A 26,535-nucleotide genomic window follows, 5' to 3' on the forward strand; every position below is an offset into this window, starting at 1 on the left:
GACTCACTGAAGGCTCAGATGATGGTTAGCATTTTTTAGCAATAAAATATTTTTAAATTAAGGTACATACATTTTTTTAGACATAATGCCATCGCACATATGACAGACTACAGTATAGCGTAAACATAAATTTTATTTGCACTGAGAAACCAAAAAATTCGTGTGACTTGCTTTTTTGAAATATTCACTTTATTGCAGCGGTCTGGAGCAGAACCTGCAATATCTCTGAGGTCTGCCTGTATTAGTTACTTTACTTGGGCTATCTTAATTCACTCTCAGAGCTTCCCCAAGCTAGGTGTTGCTGTTATCCCCATTTTACAGATGAGGTACCTGAGGCTTACAAACTTCTTACAGTCACACAATTAGAAAGAAGTCATGTAGCCATTTTGGCAGTGACTGAAACCAACAGATTTGTTCCCTTGACTGCTTTAGACTCTTTCTTTCTAGGTATCTCCTGTTAACTGCTACATTTTAAGGTGGGACTTGAACAGATTGACCCATGGGACTGCTACTCCGATGGTCATAATCTAAGTTGCCCTTTAAACATTCTAATATATGATTAGGCTAGTAATGCAAATCTAAGACTAGTCTTGGTCAATGATAAATCCCTCTCAAGCATACAGGTGTGTTATTTTCATTCTTTTGAATTAGGGAAAAATCCCCAGAGAAAGATAAATAATAGGAAAAATTAAAAATTTCTCATTTTACTACCTGGGGTATAAAATTTCTTTTTATTCACACTGAAATATTTTATTTCTTTGAGACTTGAGCCACATTAACTCTGGATTGGAGGAAAGGTATTAGCTTTTAAGATTAGTTTATGATTTTGCCTGCTATTTTACATGTTTGTTTCATCTAGAAAAATAAGGAAAATGTGATATGTGTATCATTTAGTTCACTTTTTTTATGGAGCAATAATTGTAAATGCTGATTGGAAGGCTATTTAGTAAAAGTATAAGGACATATCTTCTGAGCACTCTGGGCTGCATATGAGTTAATCTCAGTTTAGGAAACAGAAATGTGTTATTGACCCAACTTCTTTTTTCTTTTCCTATACTTTTGAAGTGGGTAGATAACCCTAATCTGGAGATAACCTTAAAAATCCAGTAGTTAAATGTGATGGTGGCTATACAAATCCAAATATGTTAATGAAGTATCACAAAGATATACCCTTTACCCCACAAAAAAAAAGGTGCATGAAAAACCTGGTGAAATAATCTAGTTAATTATATTATACCAATGTCAGTTTCCTGATTTTGACAATGCACTATAGTTGTGTAAGGTGTTACCACTGGGGGAAGCTGGGTGATGGTACCCAGCACCTATACTATTTCTGCAATTTCTCATGAGGCTATAATTGGTTAAAAATAAAACATTTAAAAAACTTCATCAATTTGGAGCAGTTTGAAAAATAGTTACATACATGATGTGGATTCCTCAGGCATTAAAAAGAATGAGGTAGATTTGTGTGTACTAACATGGGAGGAGGGGAGGCCCATGCTAGATTCTTGAGTAAAAAAGGCAAATTGTAGCTCAATATGTATAAAGCTATCCATTTTTGTAAAACAGAACAAAAGTCTTCTACAACAAAAGCTTCGTATTCATAGGTCATAGACAAAGGCCTAGAAGGATAAACACCAAATGTTGACACTGGTGATCCCTAGGAAGTGGGAGCTGGGAGGGAGGGCACTCATAATTTACGTGATACATGACAATATTATTTGAACTTCTGTCCATAAGCATTTCTTATTTTTATAATTTTTATAAAAAACAAATATATAAACAAACGAAATGTAGGGGCCTAATGAATCTTCAAGTTCTGATGTGTCTGTGAACATATATTTGGAGCTGCAAGTTTTTCAATGGTTTATCTCAGCCAGTAGGCTTTTCTCGATCTCAGTCTGCTTTGAACTGTTGTTCATTTTGTTCTTGCCAAAGATAATCAATCCTGTCACTTCTCAGAAAAAAAAATTAATAACCTCTAACAGACCTTCCTGGGATCTATATAGCATTTGGCTCCTGGACACTTAAGGGTAATGACAATGAGCCCTTTTTTTTTTTTAAGTTATATTATCGGATGCATTTTTAATGCATTCATCTCCTGTGAAAAGAGAACTTTTAAAGCATTTGTCTTGTCTTAATGGCCAGAACACTTTGTCCATATGTTAGCATTTGCCCTATTTCGTCTTTTCAGAAGTGGTGGGCCAAGATAGCTCATTCATTTGTGCATGTGTGTGCACATGTGCACTTGCATGTGTGTGTATGAAAGAGAGAATAAGCATCCAAGGTCATGGATTTCTGTCTGATTTCCTCACTGCTATTCCCAGTGCCTAAAATAGTGGCTAGTACATTAAAGTTGCTTCACAGGCAGGTGTTGAGTGAGTGATTATTCGTGCATGTTAAGGAGTATCAATGTGATCATTATAAGAATATCTCTTTCCCAGTCTTCCCAGAAACCACTTTGATATTGGTCTTCATGAATGACTTTTCAAATATTAAATCCCCATGAATGGGTTAGGGAAGCCATTTGTGACACTGTCAATTTTATCATCAATTGGGATGCTGGCTGCAAACACCTAACTGGCCCTTCAAAAATAATTCAGTGTGTTCTGTTGAATAACAGGTGAAGGCTCTGGGCCAGGCAGGTTCTGTTCTTCTCTCTGCTCTGCCATCCCCAGATAGCAGCCAAGTGGCTGTAGCCATTCCACACATCATGTCCAGACATGGCAGCATCCGAAGGCGGAAAGATGGGGAGTCTTCGGTTCCTCTTTAAGAACAACTTTGGGAATTCCCTGGCGGTCCAGTGGTTGGGACTCGGCGCTTTCACTGCTGAGGGCCTGGGTTCGATCCCTGGTCGAGGAACTAGGATCCCACGGGCTGTGCAGTGTGGCCAAAAAAAAAAGGAAACTTTTCCTCTAAGCCCCCATCTAAGTAGCAAGAAATGGGTCATGTGCCCTGTCTGAACTCACCACTGGCAAGGGGAATGGGACCACCGTGATTGGCTTGGGCCTGTATTACTTTGCTTAGTATGTTTGGGCTGCTCTAAGAAAACACCACAAACTGGGTGGCTTATAAACAACAGAAATTTATTTCTAATGGTTCTGGAGGCTGGGAAGTCCAGGATCAAGATGCTGGCAGATACAGTGTCTGGTGAGGGCCTACTTCCTTGTTCATTGACAGCTGTCTTCATGCTGTGTCTTCACATGGCAGAAGGGACAAGGGAGCTTTCTTGGGCCACTTTTATAAGAGTACTAATTCCATTCATAAGGGCTCCACCCTTAAGACCTAATCACCTCCAAAAGACTCCACCTTCTAACACCATCAACTTGGGAATTAGGTGGCTATTCAGACCTTAGCAGGCTTCCATAATAGACTGGGTAGCTTAAACAACAGAAATTTATTTTCTCAAAGTTTTGGAGGCTGGAAAGTTCAAGATCAAGGTTTGATTTCTGGTGAAGCCTTTCTCCTCGGCTTGCAGTCCACTGTCTTCTCACTGTGTCCTCTCCTGGTCTTCTCATCGGTGCATGTGTGTCCCTAGTCTCTCTTCCTCTTCTTATAAGGACACCAGTCCTGTTGGATTAGGGCCGCACTCTTATGACCTCACTTAACATTAATTAACTCCTTAAAAGCGCCATCTCCAAACACAGTCACGCTGGGGGTTAGAGCTTCAGCATATGAATTTGGACAGGATGTAATTCACTCCATAACAGGACCCAACCTGATTTTTGTTGGCAGAGACAGAAATCTGAATAAAATCAGGGTTCTGGGGTTAGGGGTACTGACAGTATCTCCACACGCAACAATCACCTTAATTATTCAGGCAACACCCAGGATACAGAGGGACACAGCTGGAAAGGGTAGAATTTCACTAAAGAAGACTCATTTTATCTTTTGCCTTCCGGACCAGACTTAGGTACAAATCTCATTTCTACCCCTTAGTAGGAAGTGGCTTAACCTAGCTGAGTTTTGGCTTCCTCGTCTGTAAAGTGGTGATAATTGACATGGGCCTCAAAGGCCATTGTGAAGAGTACATGGGAAAAGGTATGTAAAGCGCTTAGCCCAGTGCCCAGTGCTGTGTGCCTGGTGAGTGCTCAGTGTGGATGCTGCTGTTATCAGCTCTTTTGTCTTGGGATTGACCTTGCCTGTGCCATTCAAAACCTTCCCCAAACCACTGCCCTATTGGATACTTCTTCCATTGATTTTTTTAAAAAATAGGAGCTCTTTTAACGGTACGTAGTTGTCTTAAGATAGCTCTAAAGCCATTAACAGTATCCCAATGAGTAAAACATTTACTTCCTTTCGGGGAAAAAAATGTCCTTCAAAATGCATGGAGAGGAAGTATAGTGAAGAGCATGGCCCTTGATGCCCGACTCCCCAGGTCACATCCAGCCCGCCGTAACTAGCCGTGTCACCTTGGCCCAAGCACATCACTGTTCAGTGGCTTGGTTTCTCATCTGTGAAATGGGAGAATAGAGAGCCTGCCTCATGGTGGTTGTGAGAAGTGACATCATGAGTGCCATGTGCTTCTCACCGTGACTGGCCAGCACCAAGTACTGGCCCAGTGTTTGTTATTTGTTTTACTGAGAATTTCACAGACACCTCGTGAAATGGGGAGGAACAAGGGGGGTCTAGAGGAGGTGAGGAGTAAAGCAATTTTCATTCTTGGTGCCCTAGAGCATAGGAGGTACCACTCTCATCATCCTGCAGTAATCTGTAGGTGGGATGGTACCACCAGTATCATCTACCTAAGGATGAGGAAAAGTAGTTGGTGAGACTGGATTTGAACCCAACTGTGCCTGAGGCCAGGGCCCCAGCTCTTATCCATTATACTAAATGCCACAAGAGTGAGCTTGTTTTCTCCTCCATCCTCCCCATCTCTGCCAGGCACTGAGATAGAAATGGGCATGTGGCTGTATTTATTTTAGAGTATTGCTTTGGAAATCTGTTCATGAGAAGTGTTGCTTTAGATCCTCCAACTTGATGGTTTTTATTATTTTTTTAATTAGGCTCTGCTAACCGAAATGATGGAGAGATGTAAGAAACTAGGAAACAAGTAAGTATTTTGAAATTCATAAAGCCTGTGTTTGAAAATGGAGTTGGTTGCTTTTTTTTGAGGTTGGCATGCTTGCATGGGCAAGAGGGCCAACAGAGAAGCAGGATAGCATGGAGGTCAGGAATGCTGGAGTCCAGTTGCCTGGCTTCAGATCTTGGCTCCACTCTTTCTTAGCTTTCTGACCTTGGGTCACTTACTTTGACCCCTCTGTGCCTCCATCTCCTCATCTGTAAAATGGGTATAATAATAGTTCTTTCCCTGTGGGGCTGTGATAAGTGATTAGGTCAGGATAAAATCGATTCCTGTCTACCAGGCATAAGAGGTTTCTCCTCTGCTCTCCTTTTGGTGGCAGATGTGTGAGCAGCCTGGCGTGGGTTTTGTTCACCACTGTGTCCCTAGGTCCTAGAACAGTGCTCTTCATAAGAGATGTGGATATATATTTGCAGCTTGGATCAATATTCTTACTTAATATTTAGTTTTATTTGTACACTGAAGGCTCAGTTTTCTTCTGTTTAAATGGATTTGATTACTTTCTTATTTACCTGTCCATCCATTGATCCATCTACCCATTCACTCATCCATCCACCCATCCATCCATTCTTCCAGTCAGTTGAATATTAAGTTCTGAATATGCATAAAACACCGAGTTAGTCTCTAGAGGTTGCCTTTTTACTCCAGTCGTCTTATTTTTCCACCCTTACCATTAAAGGGCTGTCAGTCATCTTTCCCAACAACATACGTCCTAAAATGAAAGCGACTTTCATTAAGGGGAAGCTCTGCTGACGTGGGGCATGTGTGTCTTTCAGTGCCTTGCTGTTGAATTCCGTAATGTCAGCTTTCCGGGCCGAGTTCATCGCCACAAGGTCCATGGATTTCATTGGCATGATTAAAGAGTGCGATGAGTCTGGTTTCCCCAAGGTAGGCTCTTGACTTAATGCTTAGCGGAGAACAAATAGGCAGTGTTTGCCCAGTAGCTCCCCAGGGAGAGAGAGTTCGGAGTCAGGGGCAGCTCCAGCCAACAGGAAAACAAGCGAAGGCTCTGCTTCTGAAGAGTACGATGGAGAATGAGTTAGCGACTGGGGTTGTGAGACACGTGTAATTGCCGTGAGTCAGGCCTCCTTGAGTCCTAAATCTGTCAAATTAGCTCACTATGAAATATTTAGGAAGAACTTTGGTCTTACATCCTTAAAACTATATCTTCACTCATTATTTATGAAAAGCTTTGTCCAGGAGAATATTATGGCCCACAGATTGGACCAGAGCCAACACAGAGCCAGCTCTCTGTTTTGAGATTCTCAGTCTAACTTGCACAGGTCTATGGTAGAACTTCAGAAAACGGTCGTTGGAAGATTAACCTCAAGACAGGCCAGCTATTACAGCCTTTTCCTTTATTGTCTCAAGTTACACTGATTGTACATCTCCAGGATCGTAATGGTTTGCTATATTTCTTAGCATCTTCTTTTTCGCTCACTGGGGTTAAACTTGGCCTTGGCTGATCCTCCTGAGAGTGATCGACTTCAGATTCTCAATGAAGCTTGGAAAGTTATCACTAAATTGAAGAATCCACAGGTGGGTGACCATTTAGACCTTGTATTGACTGCTTTTTGTCCAAGTTATGCAGTATACTCTTTCTTTTAAAAATTTTCTCTTTCAACTAAACATCCTTATTTTTTTTTAAAGAAATCTACTTTTAATTGTATTATTTGTTCATCTGTAATGGAGAACTTATAGCTTTAAAGATGTATTTCTTTGATTTTTGTATCCCTATCATGTCTTATTCTTGAGGCCTTAAGATGCATCAAAAGTGTAAAATTATAAATACTTGAAACCTTAAAAGACCTGTAGCTTTGCAAAGAGCATTCGAAGTACAGCAGCCTGTAGCAAGTTGACCTTTGAACAGCATGGGTTTGAGCTGCACAGATCCACTTACACATGGAATTTTTTTTCAGTAGTAAATACTGTACAACCCATGGTTGGTTGAATCCACAGAAGTGGAATCGCAAATACGGAGGAATCGTGGATACAGAGGGCTGACTATACGTTATATGCGGATTTTTGACTGCGTGGAGGATCAGTGCCCCTAACCCCTGCGTTTTTTAAGGGTCAAGTTGTATTTGGATTTGAAAAAACCGATTTATTGAGATATTCCTAAATTGAAGATCAGTAGTCAAGCCAGTGATTAGCAAAAGGGAATTCCAGTTTCCTTCCCTTGAATGGACAGCTGAAGCCTCTTTCTCCCCATACTTCTGACACAGGAAGTCTTGGGAAGATGGACCAACTGATGTTAGTTGCTGTAATGCATGTAGTGCTGGTCATTGTGTCGTAGGTTTGGGTTTTATGCCTCACTGTCCTTTTAGGCAGCGTGCCAGCAGTTTATGTGGCTGCCACTAGGGAAATGCTATTGGCTGTCTTTGTGGCCAAACTTCACCACACCCTGCACTGTTCCTCCTACTAGCAGCATGTCCTTGTTCATTTAGTTTGTTGTAACAGAATATGATAGATCATGTGGCTTATGTACAATAGAAATTCATTTCTCACATTTCTGGAGGCTGGAAGTACAAGATCAGGTGGCCAGCATGGTTGGGTTCTGGTGAGGACCCTCTTCTAGGTTGCAGACTGCCAGCTTCTCCTCCTCACGTCACAGAAAGAGGGAAAGAGACCTCTCTAGGGTCCCTTTTATAAGGGCACTAATTCCAATCAGGGGGGCTCCACCCTCATGACCTAAACCACTGCCAAAGGCCTCACCTCCTAATACCATCACATCAGGGGCTAGGATTTCAACATATGCGTTTTGGGGGGGTACAAACATTCAGACCATAACACAGAGAATAAGTGAATATGTGGCATTTGATTTGATCATTTGTTGAGAAGGAAATATTAAAGTGAGCCCAGTTATAAACCCCTTGCTAATGACCACATTTATGATAGTGTATTAAGAACAGTATAATTTAGAAAAATTAGAAACTTTTTTACAAAATTGTATATCTATCTTAAGTTCAGCAAAATTCTCACTAAACTCTAGCTGTTGAAATTCTCTATTTAACTTAACTCTGATTGGCTAATGAAAACAGCTTATTTAGGATATTTAAGTCAAAAACCTCTGGGCCTCTGGTGCCTGTACTTCAGTGCTTCAAAGCAACCTTGCATCAAAAGCTCGTAATAACAGTTTTCTCCAGTCTTTAACTTCACACTCTCCTCGTTAAGTCCACCTTAGCATTCCTGTTGGACTTTAGAATGTTCCTGGCTTTTCTTGTGTGAATGAGATAACCGTTTTCTCCCCTCCCCATTTCTTCTTTCTTTTCCTTGAAGTGTTGGAACAGAAAAGGTATACTTGCAGACTCTGTTTTTCCTTGACAGTTTTTTCCCCTGTGCATATTTTCTGGGGCAGACAGCCTTACCAAGTTGGTCATTGCCATTTCCGTAGCCATCTCATTGTCTCTCCTACTTGAATCTAACACATCCTTTCTTACCTAAAACCTTTGTGCTTTCTTAACCTTTTTACAACTTATATACATCACCCCTCTCTAGGACAAACGGTTTGTTTTTAAAGGCAGGAGGCCTGTTTTTTCTCAGAACATTCAAAAGTCACATTGTAATCACTACTTGAATTTTCAGCCAGATCTGTGGTCATTGTCTCCACTGAGGTGTGATGAGGTCTCCCCACTGTTATCTCCACTGCCCTTTGGTTTTTCCCATTCTCCAGGCATGGCAGAGCTTCCCAGATTTCTGTCTTGGCCCAAGTAGCAATTCTGGAATGACAGTCTAATTAGTTTCAGGCAACTTATGTTTTCTCACATCACCTCTCAGGGTAAAATCTATCAGTGGGCCAGAGTTTTCTGTACATGAACCACTCTTGAAATCCCCATCACTTACCAACTCTTAGTTTTCAAAGCCCTTGAAGGGGTTTGTACACGATGAGCTTTTGCCATAAGGTCAATCGTGGCATTCTTATTGTAAAGACATTTTTACTTTTTCTTTGTAGGACTACATTAATTGTGCCGAAGTGTGGGTAGAGTACACCTGCAAACATTTCACGGTATGTGTGCTGTGGTATTGTTTTTGAAAGAATTACTGTATACTTTTTTCATGTTCGTAATTGTGAATAAGTCTAGCTTAGACATTTAGGTATTTTATGATGGTAATTATTCTTAATTTATGAAAATTGCATCCTTTATGGTATAGTGTGATGGAGCATTAATACGTGACCTATAACAAAAGTGTTCCACACTCACGTGTAAGTTTGGGAAATGCTGCATTATACAAAGTTAAGCAGGTTTTTTCACCATAATACACCATAGATCCTTATTGTTAAAGTATATTGGGACTTTCCATGGGAGTCTAGTCAGCAGCGTTTTCCAAACATATTTGATTTGCATGTAATTTAATTTTTTTCTAAGCAAACAAAGAGACTTCTTTTTTTTTTAATTTTTTTTAAATTAATTAATTAATTAATTTATGGCTGTGTTAGGTCTTCATTTCTGTGCGAGGGCTTTCTCTAGTTGTGGCAAGCGGGGGCCACTCTTCATCGAGGTGCGCGGGCCTCTCACTATCGCGGCCTCTCTTGTTGCGGAGCACAGGCTCCAGACGCGCAGGCTCAGCAATTGCGGCTCACGGGCCCAGCTGCTCCGTGGCATGTGGGATCTTCCCAGACCAGGGCTCGAACCCGTGTCCCCTGCAGTGGCAGGCAGACTCTCAACCACTGCGCCACCAGGGAAGCCCCAAAGATACTTCTTTTCCTAGGCCCAAACTAGAACCCCAGTTTGGGAAATACTGGTCTTGTCAATGAGCAGAGACTTTTTTTTTGAGCAGAGACTTTAGAAGCAGGTAGAAGTGGTTTCAAATCCTGTTGCCAGGTGTTTATTTTAATCAACTTAAAAAAAATCGAAGTTTAGCCTACATGAAGAAAAGCATATGTATCGTAAGTTTGCTGTATAATGAATCTTCACAAAATACACCCATGTAATCATGGTCCAGATCAAGAAATAGGAAATAACTCCCCACCCCACCCTGAAGCCCCCCATACTCTCCTCCCAGTCACAGCCTTGGAAGTTGAAGGTAGGCACCATCTGGTGTCTAACTCCAGAAATGGGTTTTGCCTCGTTTTGAGCATTATGTAAATGTTGGTCTGTTAATTTTCTTTCTTTTGTCCAATTTTTGTTTTATTATGGAAACTTCAAACATATGATCTCCCTTGTACTTATCACCCAGAAATGATCAACTTATGACAGGTCTTGTTTCGTGTCCTTACCTTTTCTCCCCACCCTTGGATTATTTTGAGGCACAGCTCAATCACCGTGTTTCAGCTGTCAGTATCTCTGCACATATCTCTAAAATAGAATTCACTTTTCTGAAACAAAATCTCAATACATTATTGTAACTAATAAAATTAATAATGTTTTAATACCATTAAAAATTGATAAATTTTCAGATTTCCCCAATTGTCTCATAAGTTTTTTACAGTTTATTTGTTCAATCAGGATTAAAATAGGGTCTATACGTTGTAAAAACTTTAGAGTTCTTTTAATCTGTAAGTTCCCTCTCTCTTCCACTCTCTTTCTCTCCCTCCCTCCCTGTTCCTTTCCCCTTTTTTTTTTCTATTATTTATTTGTTGAAGAAATTGGGTCCTTTGTCCTGTAGAGTTTCCCAGTCTCGATTGGCCAGATGTATGCCTGTGGTGGTGATTAAACATGCTCTTCTGCCTCCAGTATTTCCTATAAATCGGCAGTTAGTTCTGGAGACAGGAGACTTCATCAGCTTCAGATCTGACTTTTTGGCACCCTGGGTGCTGGTATGGTGCTTCTCCTGGGAGGCTCATGGTATCTGGTTGTCTCTCCGTGACGTGAGTGGCCACTGAAGCACATTCATCTCATGGTTTATCACGGGTTGCAAAATGGTGACATTCGGAGTTATCATTTCTCCTTTATTTGTTAGCTAGAATACTTGCCTGAAGAGAACCTCTTCGCTCCACGTATTTGGTTACCCTGAGGTACAGTTTGTACAGAAAAGGCAAGATGCTCATTTTTGTCCCTGTTACTTACTGGTTTTTAGAGTAAAGAGTCAATTCCCCAGCATCCCCAAAGGTGACCAGTGAGTAGTAGTTGCTGTTGGTATCTGTAGCAACTCACTAATTGAAACATATTTGATATGTATCAATCATTGCAATTGTATTATTCTTACTGATGCTCAGTTGTCCCATTTTTGTCCAGTGGTTGCTTTTTCAGGTTGGCTTCTGAGTCCTGACACATTCTTTGTAGTCTTTGATGCCTTCCTTGCTTTCTATTATAAGATGCTCCAGCCTCCCTTGTATTTTTCTTATCTTAGATTTGGAATCAGCTCTTTCTCCAAGAAGCTTTGGTTCCTTTTAGTGCCATCGTCAGATTTTTGTAGCTCTGTGACCCTGGCTAAGCCGCTTAGCCACTTAACTTCTCATGGGGATAATGATGCCCATGATGGGGAGTTTTTTTTTTTTTTAATATTTATTTATTTATGATGGGGAGTTTTTAAAAAATATTTAATTATTTATGTATGTATGTATGTATTTATTTATTTGGATGCGCCCGGTCTTAGTTGCGGCATGAGGGATCTTCGTTGCGGCACGTGGGCTCTTAGTTGTGGCATACGGGATCTAGTTCCCTGACCAGGGATTGAACCCAGGCCCTCTGCATTGGTAGCGTGGAGTCTTAACCACTGGACCACCAGGGAAGTCTGCGTGCTGGGGAGTTTAATGAGCATTAAATGAGAGAGTACATAATGGCAACTATTTAGATAGCGTGCTATGTGCCAGGCACTTTACCTGTAAGCTGCACAGCTTCATAGTGACCTTGCCAGGAAGTTTCACTAGTCCAGTTATATAGACCAGGGGTCAGCACACTTTTTCTGTAGAAGTCCAGTTTTTTCTGTATTTGAGGCTTTGTGGACCATATGATCTCTGTTACAAGTGCCCAACTCTGCCACTGTATCATGAAAGCAGCTGTAGACCATACAGGAGTGAGCATGGCTGTGTTCTAGTAAACCTTATTTATGCATGCTGAAATTTGAATCTCATATAATTTTCGTTGTCACCGAGTATTATTATTCTTTTGGTTTGAATGTAAAAATCATTCTTGGCGCCTGGACTGTATGAAAATAGGTGCTGGGCTGGTTGGCTGACCCCTGATACAGCTGACAAAAGTGAAGTGGGCATTGGGTCACCCAGCTTGTAAGGGTTCAGTCTGTGCTCTTCCCACGGTGCTTCGCTGCTCTCTGCAGCTCCTGGGGAGGGGCCTGGGACTGGCAGGCAGAAAGTGGCACGTTGGATTTCACCAGCACTCAGAGAAAGCTGGGACAGGAACCTTTGAGAACCGTGTTTTAGTCCTGACTTGGTGCAGACATAGCCATCTTTAGGGCTGTGGTATGGGTGGGATTTCCCCCCTTACATTATTTTCAGCAGAGTAGTTGAAACTACTTCCTGGACGGTGTGTGCTATATTCTGAAAATGTTAGTTCTTTCTACCAGAATAAAGGTCAATGACTACCATTCAGTGTCTAATACAGGTTTGACTTTTTTTCCCCACTTAGAAACGAGAGGTGAATACTGTTTTGGCCGATGTCATCAAGCACATGACTCCAGATCGTGCATTTGAAGACTCCTACCCTCAGGTGACAGATTTTCATTTCTCATTTCCACACCGTTAGGAATTTTATTCTGTTGAATTAAATAGATATGTTGCATGGGTCAGGCTGTAAAGTCAGATAATCCTGGGTTTGAATCCTAGCTTTGCTATGTCTTAGCCATGTGCCCTTTAATCAGTTACTTAGTCTTGTTGTGCCTCAGTTTTCTCACCTGTAAAATGGGGATAATAATAGTCCTCCTCAGAATGGTTGTGAGGATTCAGTGAGGTGTGATGTGGAAAGCCCTGTACAGTTGCTTGGCACCAGTAAGTAAGATGCCTATGTTTTTCAGTTAAGCTAACTTTTTATTTGGAAATAAATTCAAACTTTATTGGAAAATTAAAAGAATAGCTCAGAGAACTCCCATTATTTTTTACCCAGATTCACCAGCTGTTAAGAGATTCCACGTTTACTTTATCATTATCATTATGTGTGTACATACACACACACACAGACATATATATTCATACATACGTATGTAAATTTTTTAAAAAACAGTTGAGGATAAATTGCATACATCATGCCACTTTTGCCTCTGAAGAGTTCAGTGAGTATTTCCTAAGAACAAGGACATTCTCCTTTATAACCACAGTTTAGTTATCAACATCAGGGAATTTAATGTTAATATATTACTTTTACCTACTCCACAGTCCGTATTCCAGTTTTGTCAGTGGACTCAATGTCCTTCATAGCAGATTTTTTTCCCCTCTAGTACAGAATCCAGCTCAGGATCACTTACTATAAAGTAACTTCAGACCTAATTAAGATTTTATTTTTTATTTAATAACGTGATGTTCTGGCATTTATTGCCTATGATCAAGTGATTTCTGGGCTCACTTAGTATGAGAAAATTAGTTACATATTCTTTTTTTTCTAATAAATTTATTTATTTAGTTAGTTAGTTAGTTTTGGCTGTGTTGGGTCTTCGTTGCTGCGCGTGGGCTTTCTCTAGTTGTGGCGAGCGGGGGCTACTCTTTGTTGCGGTGCGCGGGCTTCTCATTGCGGTGGCTTCTCTTGTTGTGGAACACGGGCTCTAGGTGTGCGGGCTTCAGTAGTTGTGGCACGTGGGCTCCAGTAGTTGTGGCTCGCAGGCTCTAGAGCACAGGCTCAGTAGTTGTGGCGCACGGGCCTAGTTGCTCCACGGCATGTGGGATCTTCCCGGACCAGGGCTCGAACCCGTGTCCCCTGCATTGGCAGGCAGATTCTCAACCACTGCGCCACCACAGAAGCCCTCTAGAGAATTTTTAATTTCATTTATTGTGTTGTTCATCATTGTTTGTTTGCTCTTTAGTTCTTCTAGGTCCTTGTTAAACCTTTCTTGTATTTTCTCCATTCTGTTTCCAAGATTTTGGATCATCTTTACTATCATTGCTTTGAATTCTTTTTCAGGTAGACTGTCTATTTCCTCTTCATTTGTTTGGTCTGGTGGGTTTTTATGTTGCTCCTACATCTGCTACGTATTTCTCTGTCTTCTCATTTTGCTTAACTTACTGTGTTTGGGTTCTCCTTTTCGCAGGCTGCAGGTTCGTAGTTCCCGTTGTTTTGGGTGTCTGCCCCCAGTGGGTAAGGTTGGTTCAGTGGATTGTGTAGGCTTCCTGGTGGAGGGGACTAGTGCCTGTGTTCTGGTGGATGAAGCTGGATCTTGTCTTTCTGGTGGGCAGGACCACATTTGGTGGTGTGTTTTGGGGTGTCTATGAACTTATTATGATTTTAGGCAGCCTCTCTGCTAATGGGTGGGGTTGTGTTCCTGTCTTGCTAGTTGTTTGGCGCAGGGTATCCAGCACTGGAGCTTGTTGGTCATTGAGTGGAGCTGGGTCTTAGCATTGAGATGGAGATCTCTGGGAGAGCTTTTGCCATTTGATATTACATGGAGCCGGGAGGTCTCTGGTGGTCCAATGTCCCGAACTCGGCTCTCCCATCTCAGAGGCTCAGGCTGGACACCCAGCCGGAACACCAAGACCCTGTCAGCCACATGGCTTCAGTCCTGGGTAGCTTCTCAATGGCAGTAGTTTTGCTGGTTTTCCTTGCAATGTCTGAAGCAAGGCCTAGAGTGACATCCCATTGTGTGTGGCTGTCGGCAGGCAGGACGTGGGGGTAGTCGTCGCTCCTGGCCGTGATTTATATTTTATTTAGAGAAAGTGCCTCCTTGGTTCTCCAGTGCCAAGGCACTATGAACAGGACTCTGTGCATGTCAGGGTGAGGGGTGGTGCACATCAGTACCTGGCCATCTAGGACAGACCTCACAGACTGTGCCACCATCCTTGGGTAATGCCATGGCCTTTGACCCCACTGACAAACTCAGTCCAGTGCCTCTCCACTGAAGTAGTCAAAAAACACAGGACCACCATGGGCTAGATCAGGGATCTGTAAACCACGGCCCATGTAGCCCACAACCTGTTGTGAATAAAATTTTACCGGAACCCAGCCACACCCCTCTGTTTACACATTGTCAGTGACTGCTTTCCAGCTACAACAGCAGAGTTGAATAGTTGTGGTGACTGTATGGCCCTGTATAGAAAACGTTTGCCCACCTCTTGAATATTCATACCTGATTTGAACAGAGAGCTTTGAAGGGCAGGCATTGCTCTAAACACTGTAAGCAAACCATCCCATTTAATCCTCACAATGAGCGAGATACTGCTTTGCTCTCCAGTTTTACAGAAGGGGAGACTGAGGCCAAGTTGTTTCTCCAAGACTAGAGTAAGATGGGCAAACTCAGATTGAGACTAGGTTTAACCTAACCCAGTAATTCCCTGTTCCTTGTGTAATCCAGGTTTCCCTTATTGTAACTGTGATTGTAAACTATGGGCAGGGTATGCCTTTTTAAAAATTTCGAAATTTTATTAAAGATGTGTTTTTCATTTTGTTTTGCAGCTTCAGTCAATAATTAAGAAAGTAATTGCACACTTCCATGATTTCTCTGTTCTTTTTTCAGTGGTAAGTAACTTTCCTTAACTATCTTTGGAAATTTGTATCTGACTCAGAGGTTCCTTTAGTGTCTCAATAATTTTTTCATGGTGTCCTAGACCAAGAGAAATACTTAACAGTTCCTTTTTTTATTAAAAAAAACTAGTAAGGTTTAAACAATTTAAATATTTATGTCATGACAACTTAAGCAGCACTTGAGAAAATAATACACATAGACTGATAGAAAAATATTGTCTTTATTTCTTTCATTACTTACTATGGGATATGTGCACCTACTGGGTATCACACAACTTCTCAAACCTTGGAATCAAATTGGACATCCTCTTCCTCATTGATTTTCGCAGGGTACCTGCTTTTTATCACACAGTCTAATGTTGAAACTATGATATACATCAAGCTAATAGTTGTCTCAGTGTCTGACAGAGTTGAGATTTCTTATATTTCCCTCAAAAATTTAAAATATCCTGTGACACCCTTCTCATTTGCTGCAGTGCCCTGGTCACATACCAATCTAGGTGATTCTCTGTGTAGTAACACTCTCTGCCCTGCCCTCAACTTTCCTTTTCCCTCTTCCTGCTTCCATTTCCAGTACTCTCACAGGACTGTAAGCTTTTGTTTATTTAATAATAAAGACTGTTATTTATTGGACTTTTGCCACGCCCTAAGCACTGTGCTAGAACTTTTTTTTTTTTTTAATTTTTATTGAAATACAGTTGATTTACAATGTTGTGTTAGTTTCGGGTGTACAGTAAGGTGATTCAGTTATACGTATATATAAATATATATTCTTTTTTTACATTCTCTTCCATTATAGGTTATTACAAGATACTGAGTATAGTTCCCTGTGCTATATAGTAGGTCCTTGTTGGTTATCTATTTTATATATAGTAGTGTGTATATTTTAATCCCAAACTCCTAATTTATCCTTCTCCCCTACTCCCCTGTGGTAACCATAAGTTTCTATGTCTGTGAGTCTATTTCTGTTTTGTAAATAAGTTCATTTGTATCCTTTTTTTAGATTCTACATACAAGCAATATCCTATGATATTTGTCTTTCTCTGTCTGGCTTACTTTACTTAGTATGATAATCTCTAGGTCCATCCATGTTGTTGCAAATGGCATTATTTCATTCTTTTTTATGGCTGAGTAATATTCCATTTGTGTGTGTGTGTGTGTGTGTGTGTGTGTGTGTGTGTGTGTGTGTGTGTACATATATACATACACACCACATCTTATTTATCTATTCATCTGTCAGTGGACACTTAGGTTGCTTCCACATCTTGGCTGTAGTAGATAGTGCTGCTATTGGGGTACATGTGTCTTTTCGAATTATGTTTTTCTCTGGATATATGCCCAGGAGTGGAATTGCTGGATCATATGGTAGCTCTGTTTTTAGTTTTTTAAGGAACCCCCATACTGTTCTCCATAGTGTCTGTACCAATTTACATTCCCACCAGCACTGTAGGAGAGTTCCTTTTTCTTCACACCCTCTCCAGCGTTTATTATTTGTAGACTTTTTGATTATGGCCATTCTGTTGGGTGTGAGGTGATACATCATTGTAGTTTTGATTTGCCTTTCTCTAATAATTAACAATGTTGAGCATCTTTTCATGTGCCTTTTGGCCATCTATACATGTTCTTTGGAGAAATGTCATTTTAGATCTTCTGCTTATTTTTTGATTGGGTTGATTTTTTGATACTGAGCTGTATGAGCTGTTTTGTATATTTTGAAGATTAATCCCTTGTTAGTCGCATCATTTGCAAATATTTTCTCCCATTCTGTAGGTTGTCTTTTTGTTTTGTTTATTGTTTCCTTTGCTATGCAAAAGCTTTTTAAGTTTAATTAGGTTCCATTTGTTTATTTTTGTTTTTATTTCCATTACTGTAGGAGACAGATCCAAAAAGATATTGTTGCAATTTATGTCAAAGAGTGTCTTGCCTATGTTTTCCTCTAGAAGTGTTTTAGTATCTGGTCTTATGTTTAGGTCTTTAATCTGTTTTGAGTTTATTTTTGTGTATGGTGTTAGAGAATGTTCTAATTTCATTCTTTTACATGTAGCTGTCCAGTTTTCCCAGCACCACTTATTGAAGAGACTGTCTTTTTTCCATTGTATATTCTTGCCTCCTTTTTTGTAGATTAATTGACCATATGTGCATGGGTTTATCTCTGGGCTTTCTATCCTGTTCCATTGATCTGTATTTCGGTTTTTGTGCCAGTACCATACTGACTTGATTACTGTAGCTTTGTAGTATAGTCTGAAGTCAGGGAGCCTGATTCCTCCAGCTCCATTTTTCTTTCTCAAGATTGCTTTGGATATTCGGGTCTTTTGTATTTCCACACAAATTTAAATTTTTTTTCTAGTTCTGTGAAAAATGCAGTTGGTAATTTGATAGGAATTGCATTGAATCTGTAGGTTTCCTTGAGTAATATAGTTGTTTTGACAACATTGATTCTTCCAATCCAAGAGCATGGTATATATCTTTCCATTTGTTTGTGTCATTTTTTATTTCTTTCATCAGCATCTTAAAGTTTTTGGAGTACAGGTCTTTTGCCTGCTTAGGTAAGTTTATTCCTAGGCATTTTATTCTTTTTGATGCAATGGTAAATGGGATTGTTACCTTAGTTTCTCTTTCTGACCTTTCATTGTTAGTGTATAGAAATGCAACAGATCCCTATGTGTTAATTTTGTATCCTGCAACTTTACCGAATTCATTGATGAGCAAGCTCTAGTAGTTTTCCAGTAGCATCTTTGGGGTTTTCTATGTATAGTATCATGTCATCTGCAAACAGTGACAGTTTTACTTCTTTTCCAGTTTGGGTTCCTGTTGTTTCTTTTCCTTCTCTGATTGGTGTGGCTAGGACTTCCAAAACTATGTTGAATAAAAGTGGTGAGAGTGGACATCCTTGTCTTATTCCTGATCTTAGAGGAAATGCTTTCAGCGTTTCGCCATTGAGTATGATGTTAGCTGTGGGTTTGTCATATATGGCATTTATTATGTTGAGGTAGGTCCCCTCTATACCCACTTTCTGGAGAGTTTTTATCATAAATGATGTTGAATTTTATCAAAAGCTTTTTCTGCATCTATCGAGATGATCATAGTGGTTTTTATTCTTCAATTTATTAATGTGGTGTATCACACTGATTGACTTGTGGATATTGAAAAATCCTTGCATCCTTGGGATAATGATCCCATTTGTTCATGGTGTATGATCTTTTTAATGCACTGTTGGATTCAGTTTGCTAGTATTCAATATTTTGTTGAGGATTTTTGCATCTATGTTCATCAGTGATATTGGCCTGTAATTTTCTTTTTGATGGTATCTTTGTCTGATTTTGGTATCAGGGTGATGGTGGCCTCATAGAATGAGTTAATTTTTTGGAATAGTTTATTAACTCCTCTCTAAATGTTTGATAGAATTTGCCTGTGAAGCCATCTAGTCCTGGACTTTTGTTTGTTGGGAGTTTCTTTTTTTTTTTTTTAATTTATTTATTTATTTTTGGCTTTGTTGAGTCTTAGTTTCTGTGCAAGGGCTTTCTCCAGTTGCGGCGAGCGGGGGCCACTCTTCATCGCGGTGCGCGGGCCTCTCACTGTCGCGGCCTCTCCCGTTGCGGAGCACAGGCTCCAGACGCGCAGGCTCAGCAGCTGTGGCTTATGGGCCTAGCCGCTCCGCGGCATGCGGGATCTTCCCGGACCGGGGCACGAACCCGTGTCCCCTGCATTGGCAGGCGGATTCCTAACCACTGCACCACCAGGGAAGCCCGGGAGTTTCTTAATCACAGATCAATTTTAGGACTTGTAATTGGTCTGTTTTATATTTTCTGTTTCTTATTGGTTCACTCTTAGGAGATTGTACCTTTCTAAGAATTTTTCCATTTCTTCTAGATTGTCTGTTTTCTTGGCATATAGTTGCTTGTAGTAGTCTCTTACGCTTCTTTGTATTTCTGTGGTATCAGTTGTAACTTCTTTTTCATGTCTAATTTTACTGATTTGGGCCCTCTCCCATTTTTTCTTGATGAGTCTGGCTAAAGGTTTATCAATTCTGTTTATCTTTTCAAAGAACCACCTTTTAGTTTTGTTGATCTTTTCTATTGACTTTACATGGATTGCCTCAGATCATTTTCAGAACACCACTGGGAAGGCAGGAGTAGTAATGAGTCCCACTTTACAGATGAGGAAACTGATGCTGGAAGAGGTGGAGTAACTTGCTTAAGGTCACACAGCTACTGAGTGAGGAGTCAGGTTGCAGAAGCCGCTCTGAACAACTCTGACTCTTCTTTCTCTGTTCCTCTATACAATCATTAAAAGATTGAAGCCTCCCTTGCCTTCTGCTACCAAGAAGAGCTTATGCTCATCTAAAGGTTGTCCAGATGATTCGCCAAAATGTTAACTGGCCCCAGCCCTGGTCCTTGGGCATGTGCAGTTTGTTTTAATAGTAATAGTTTTAAAATCCCCAGAGTTCTCTCCTTGCTTTCACGTGAGTCCTGATCAGATCTGCCTCAGAAAGATGAACAACTCTTCCTCTGTATTGCCCTTCAAAGAAAAAGTAACTCACAAATTCCTTCCAGTAACTTGTGTAAATCGCAGGTAGAGTGCTTTTATAATTTTTTTTTTAGGAAAAATTTCTGCCATTTCTGGACATGTTCCAAAAAGAGAGTGTGCGGGTGGAGGTTTGCAAATGCATCATGGAAGTTTTTATCAAGTAAGTGTAACATGATGTAATCAGAAGCTTCAATTCCTGCTGCCCTTGTGAAACCTGTTGATAAGAAATCAATTTATGCATTTTGAGGGCCTGTGATATAGTGATATATTTATACCTAAAATAACATTGAGAGAAAAACCACATTAAAAGGAGCAGTCATGATAAAAGTTTATAATTAGCTTAAGAAGACAAAGTAATAAATGTTAACAGAGCCTGACCATCACCCATATCTCACTCCTGTGATTTGGGAAGGAGCAATCTATTGATGTACTATTTAGGAAGTGTCATTTTAAAAGATAAAGTCATTCTTCTCAAGATACCAGAGCTAGAAAGGTTTCTATCTTTAATGTGTAGATTTGTGATCAGTTTTCAGCTTAGTTCCTTTCATTTTATTGATTAAATCTGTTTTTCCAAAACTGCCTACTGCTGATGGTACATGAAATACTTTCAGGTGGTACATGGAAGAGAGATTTTTATTTTTATTTTAAAATGTGTATTTATTTTAAAGTATGTTAGATAATATATAACTAGTTTAATCAGTGACTTCAAATGTATTATTCTTTAGGACAAGGTTAAGTTAAAAGTTAAAGTCCCTTTAAATATTAAGTATGTAGATATGATTAAAAAAATATGTTAAAATGGAACTCAAGTAACCAGAGTTTGGAAAATTGAGTTAGAAGTTGCTGGAATGTATGTTTTAAGCTTTCCTTGTATTATCTTTCTAGAAGGTTAATTTCATATGCTTGAAACAAGTATACCTACTTTACTTACATAAAGATTTGTTGGGACTTCCCCGGGGGTCCAGTGGGTAAGACTCCACGCTTCCAATTTAGGGGACCCAGGTTCAATACCTGGTCGGGGAACTAGATCCCGCATGCTGCAACTAAAGATCCCGAATGCTGCAGTGAAGATCCTGCGTGCCACAACTAAGACCCGATGCAGCCTAATAGATAGATAGATAAATAAATAAATAAATAAATAAATAAATAAATAAATATTAAAAAAAAAAGATAGAGAGGTTCCATGCTTCCACTGTAGGGGGTGTAGGTTCCATCCCTGCTTGGGGAACTAAGATCCCATGTGGCGCGTGGCACGGCCAAAAAAAAAAAGATTTGTTATAAGAGCATGTCCTTTTATATTATTTGAGAAACCAAATTAATAATTTTGCCTGGCACTTAACACAGTTATAGACAGGTTGTTGGACAACTTTAGAAGTTCAAGAAACACGGTAAGAAAACATATTTGCCCCTTGCCTGGCTTAGGAAATGTATCAGTTTTACCACGATTTTGTAGTTAGGAGAAGTTATGATATGTTAGAAGAGCAAACTTGTTATTTAAAGGAGAATTAAGAGAAAGCTAGATCATTGCCCATTGCTGGTGATCTGGGCCATGTTAAATGCCAACCAGATAATTTACTGCCTCTCACATATGTATCGTAGATGAGAACTAAATCTGTGCTTTCTGTGGTCTCAGTGGACATGGCTTTTACGGTTATCTCTAAATGTCTTCTAGGCATCAGCAAGAGCCCACCAAGGACCCTGTCATTCTGAACGCCCTTTTGCACGTTTGCAAGACCATGCATGACTCTGTGAAGTAAGCCATGTTTAAGGCTGAAATGAGCCTGGATTGGGTCTTAATGCCACATAATAGTACATTAGGGAATTACTGCTTTAAGCTGCCACTGTGAATAATATTATTTTATGGGGTCTATTAAGATACATGTTAACAAGGACATTCCAGTCCAGGGGAGAAGGGAGGCTGAGCTGGGGGTAACCTTCCTGAGAAAATGAGATGGCATATGTTTTTACAAAGGGATTTCTGTTGGGAGGAAAAGGCTGGTTTCATCCAAGTGAACTCATACTCCATGTCTCCTGGAGATTTCTGAGAGCAGCAGATAGTATAATAATGAGTTCACTCATCCAGTAACATAGCCTTTAAGTTTTTTCTCAGTATTAGCCAATTACTTAAAATTCAAATAAAATTGCTTATATTCCTTACATGAAGGACTTTAGTTTGTTGAGTATACTTGAGGGTCAGACCTACCCATGGGCCTTACCTTTGGGTCAAAAGCCAAATTATCTCCTTTGCTTTCTCGTTTTATTTGTCTTATCTTTTTTTCTTTTTTATTACATGTTTCCATTTGACTGTGCTTGAGGCAATTCCTGCTTATTTGTGGCAGAAATTTTGGTCCCCAAAGAATTTTTAAACACAGCAGCTTGATTCACAGGAAAATGTTACAAGAAATGAGAAAATTGTTTTGGAACTTAACCATCAACAAAGATGAATTGTATTCTTTTTTTTTTTTCCCCTGAATTTTAGAATCTTTATTTCATGACTTTGTGCTTTCAACTTCACAAATAGTTTTCAAAATCAAAATATCCAGACTTTTTATAATAAATGGAACTGATAGACTTTAGTTGCACAAAGATAGAAATAAAGGCACAAAAAACATTTAGAAAGGTACTTGTATTAGTAGGACATTGGTTTTTGGCCTAAGCGAAATAGAAGATGTATTTCTCTTATGAGAAGTGTGAAGCCAAAATGTGGGGGTGAGGTAGCTCTGCTTGAGAATATCATCCAGGAACCCAGGTTTCTTGTCTTACTGCTCTGCTATCCCTCCGGGGTGTTGTCCTTGCTTCCTGGTGGAGGTGACTTACCTCAACCATGTCCATGTTGCAGCCTGCAGGCATTGGAGGACAGCACCCTCCTTTTAGGGACACAGCTTGGGAGGCTCGTACATCACTTGCATTCACATCCCATTGGCCAGAACTGTCTTGTGACTACTCCTAGCTCCAAAGGAGTTTGGGAAAGAATGTCTCAAAGAATGAAGTCTCAAAGAATGAAGGGGGACACTGCATATTGGAGGACAGTATGCAGTCTTTGCCGATACAGACTTATTTTCCCTTAGAACAAACCAATAAACAGGAGCCTTGGTCTTTGGCTCTTAAAATTTTTTAAAATAAATTTGGAGAACTATTTATAAACCTTTACATGTATTATCAAAACTATAAGGACTTGACATTTTTTCATTTATATTCATACAAAATTTGCTATTAAACAGAAGCACCTGAGATCTGTGATTTACTTTAAGCTATATCTCCAAAATAAGGTAGATTGATGGATGGAGAGAGTAATGGAGAGTTATATGATAAAGCAAATACTGTAAAATGATAATAGTAGGGTGTATTGGTGTTCACTGTATAATTTCAACTTTGCTACATGTTTAAGCTTCTTATAGTAAAGTGTTGAATGAAATTTCTCTGAAATACAAAATTTGAAGTTGGACCTTGCTATCCAAATTCCAAAGAAGAGAGTTACCTTCTCTTTTGCTGTCAATAAATATATCTTGAAAACAGCATCTTTGAGAGAAATTAGAATACATTTAAATTATGTTAATTTAGGTTACATATTTTCATCAAAAGAAACACATACATGGGAGTTTTTTAAAATCTAGAAAATGCAAAATATTCTTACCTGTTAAGTTGCTTACTTCTAGTACTTTTTTTTCCTTTGGAAACTTTCATTTATCACCTCAATGTTAATTATGTACAATTATTGATTTTAGTGCACTCACTCTTGAGGATGAGAAAAGAATGCTGGCATATTTGATTAATGGATTTATAAAAATGGTAAGTATTGGGGAAGAAGTTTCAGTGCACTTGGAAATGTGATGTAATTGTTTATCCTTCCTCTGGTGAAAGCAGTTAACATTATGTTCCCTGGTGCTTTTCATTTTTATTGAGATAAGATGAAATTAGAAAACAACTTATATTAGCCAGCACTCCCCTGGGGGCAAGGAGAGCCAAGACAAACTGGGTTAAGGAAAAAATAAAAAGGGGAGGGTGGGCGGGGACTTGCCGGCTGATGTGACATAAAGTCCAGGAAGAGACCCCTCAGAAGGCGCAGCTGGACTTGGGGTCTCTGTGGTGTGGTCAGGACCTGCCATGTGTGTGTCTTTGGCTCGTGGCTCTTGTCTCTTGGCGTCCTTCCCAGGCAGGCTCACTCCCCCATAAGAGCTCCGGGTTTCCATTCCTTCCAGCTCTGCAGCCCAGCCGGAAGGGCTCCGGCAGAAGTCCTGGGGCTGAGTCTCTTTGGATTAATCTGGATCACCAGCTCCTCTCTCAGCAAATTGCTGCTGTGAGAAAGGATGAACACACTGATCGGCCAGGCTAGGGAGACAGGCATACCTGGGCAACCGAATCCCGTGGACCAGGAGTGGGAGAAGGGGCTTCCTTTTTTTTTTTCTTTTTAATAAATTCAGTTTAAAGTTTTTTTTTCTTTTTTTTTTATTATTTTTTTTGGCCGTGCTGTGCGGCTTGCGGGATCTCAGTTCCCTGACCGGGGATGGAACCTGGGCCGTTTCAGTGAAAGCCCAGAATCCTAAGCCCCAGGCCACCAGGGAACTCCCTGGAGGAGGGGCTTCCTGAAGCACCTGATGTGCTACTCATCAGATGCTGGTGAAAACAATGTGGGCGTCAGGTCGGGGTTGGGGGGGAGAAACGCCACGTGTTCACTCTCCATTCGTCCTAGTTACCCGGTGCTGTATAACAACTCACCCCAAACTTAGTGGCTTAAAATAAGTGTTTTATTAATTCTTACAATTCTGTGGGTTGGCTGGATAACCAGGCCGCTCTGTATGATGTCGGAGGTGTGGCAGAACTGGGGCTGGAGGATCCAGGACAGCCTTGAGCACGTGTCCGGGGTCTTGGTGGTGGCTGTTGGCTGGGGTGGCTCATTGCCCGGCCATGTGACCTCTTTCTCTCCATCATTCTCTCATCATTCGCTCATCTCAATGAGCTCTTGTGTGGTGAGGGTGAAATCAGAAGCTGCAGGGCCTTTGGAGGTTCGGAAATCACCCAGTGATCTGTGCTGCTTCCTGCTTCATTCTGTGGGTCAAAGCAAGTCCCAGGGCCGGCCCTCTGGAAGAGGGGGAAGCAGACTCCACCTTCGGGTGGGAAGAGTCTGCAGGGACACTGCGAAGGGACAGGCAGAGCAGGAGGCATTGTTGCAGGCTTCTTTGGGAGTAACCCAGCAGTCCATCCCCGCCAGAACAGCCTGCGCCTTAATTCTCAGGGCACAAATCTAAAATACCCACTGCTGCCGGTATCTGCTGTTGGAATAGAAAAGGCAAGACAAAAGCTGACTGAGATGAAAGTAACTAGATCACTTTGAAAATCACCTTGAAAATGTGACTCATTCAACAGCAGGGGTCAATTTAACTATGGGTAAAATACCGATTTTGATGAAAATTCAGGATTAGCCTTTTTATGTATTGAATACCTATGACTGTGCACCAGGTGCCTCTCTTGTTCCCTTGAGTTATATGCTGATCACGTGGTATTTATCCTTTTATGGGTTTATCTGAAAGCCATCAAGTTATAATGGAAAAGAATATGAGGAAATAAGATGCGAAACCTGATAGCTATAATGGAAATTGTGACATTAAACCTCCTCCAGACAAAAATGATTGCTGTAGCAGTAAAGTTTGTCCTACCAACCAGCTGTTCATAAATTTGAAGAAATAGGAGAAGAGGGGATTTTTAATGGTGGAAAAACATCCATCTATGGCTCTAGCAGCCACCAGTGAGCTGCCGAGGTTGGAATCCCCTTCAGGAAGCAGAAACGTTTGGCCCTCGTGAGGGAACCCCTCTGACAAATGGCTCCCAATCACCAAATCTGTGTTCTGTGAAAAGGCCACAGCTGACAAACAAAATTCCATCATTTCCTTTCCAGTGCTTTCCTTCTAGCCTGGGAAATCCTCTTTACATTTTGAGATTCTGTTTTATACCCTTTGGTCTTTTTATGTTCTACAACAATGCCAGTGTCATGAAGATGAGGTGGTAATAGTAACGTTTCCGCTCTCTGCTGGGCGAAGTAATGTGAAGTCTAGTATATCCCAGTGCACGGATGTGTGTGTTTGCTTACATACGACTGAGATAGCCACCATTTATAGCTGTGGGATCTTTGGTGACTTGTCATCACAGCACCTCCCCTGCCCCCACAAGCTCAGGCAAAAGCTTTCCAATAGTGTGCTCACAATGGAGATAACATCGTCAGCATCTTTCTCCTTGACTCTAGGTGTCCTTTGGCCGTGATTTTGAACAACAGCTGAGTTTTTACGTTGAGGCCAGGTCGATGTTTTGCAATCTGGAACCTGTTCTTGTGCAACTGATTCATGTAAGGATTTTCATTCATTCGTGTGT

General features: G+C 40.5%; 1 protein-coding gene and 1 long non-coding RNA gene across 5 annotated transcripts in view; one reads left to right on the forward strand and one right to left on the reverse strand.

Moving 5' to 3' along the window:
• VPS35L (VPS35 endosomal protein sorting factor like) overlaps nucleotides 1–26,535 on the forward strand; it is a 119,840-nt gene that overhangs the window by 51,822 nt on the left and 41,483 nt on the right. For all 4 annotated transcript variants that reach the window (XR_014254981.1, XM_082430979.1, XM_082430978.1 and 1 more), the window contains exons 15-24: nucleotides 5,007–5,053; nucleotides 5,860–5,971; nucleotides 6,506–6,622; nucleotides 9,036–9,089; nucleotides 12,610–12,690; nucleotides 15,577–15,639; nucleotides 20,247–20,332; nucleotides 21,845–21,925; nucleotides 23,898–23,961; nucleotides 26,411–26,509. Coding sequence is in view for 3 of the 4 variants with exons in the window: in XM_082430979.1 (XP_082287105.1) it covers nucleotides 5,007–5,053; nucleotides 5,860–5,971; nucleotides 6,506–6,622; nucleotides 9,036–9,089; nucleotides 12,610–12,690; nucleotides 15,577–15,639; nucleotides 20,247–20,332; nucleotides 21,845–21,925; nucleotides 23,898–23,961; nucleotides 26,411–26,509 (804 nt within the window). In the remaining variant the exon portion in view is untranslated. The remainder of the gene's footprint in view (nucleotides 1–5,006; nucleotides 5,054–5,859; nucleotides 5,972–6,505; nucleotides 6,623–9,035; nucleotides 9,090–12,609; nucleotides 12,691–15,576; nucleotides 15,640–20,246; nucleotides 20,333–21,844; nucleotides 21,926–23,897; nucleotides 23,962–26,410; nucleotides 26,510–26,535) is intronic.
• The window catches only part of LOC309645695, a 331,483-nt gene continuing 321,745 nt past the window's right edge, over nucleotides 16,798–26,535 (reverse strand). The window contains exon 2 of the long non-coding RNA XR_014255023.1: nucleotides 16,798–18,268. This is a non-coding gene — a long non-coding RNA (uncharacterized lncRNA). The remainder of the gene's footprint in view (nucleotides 18,269–26,535) is intronic.

This window comes from Balaenoptera physalus (assembly GCF_965194825.1).
Source record: "Balaenoptera physalus genome assembly, chromosome: 16".
Lineage (NCBI taxonomy): Eukaryota > Metazoa > Chordata > Mammalia > Artiodactyla > Balaenopteridae > Balaenoptera > Balaenoptera physalus.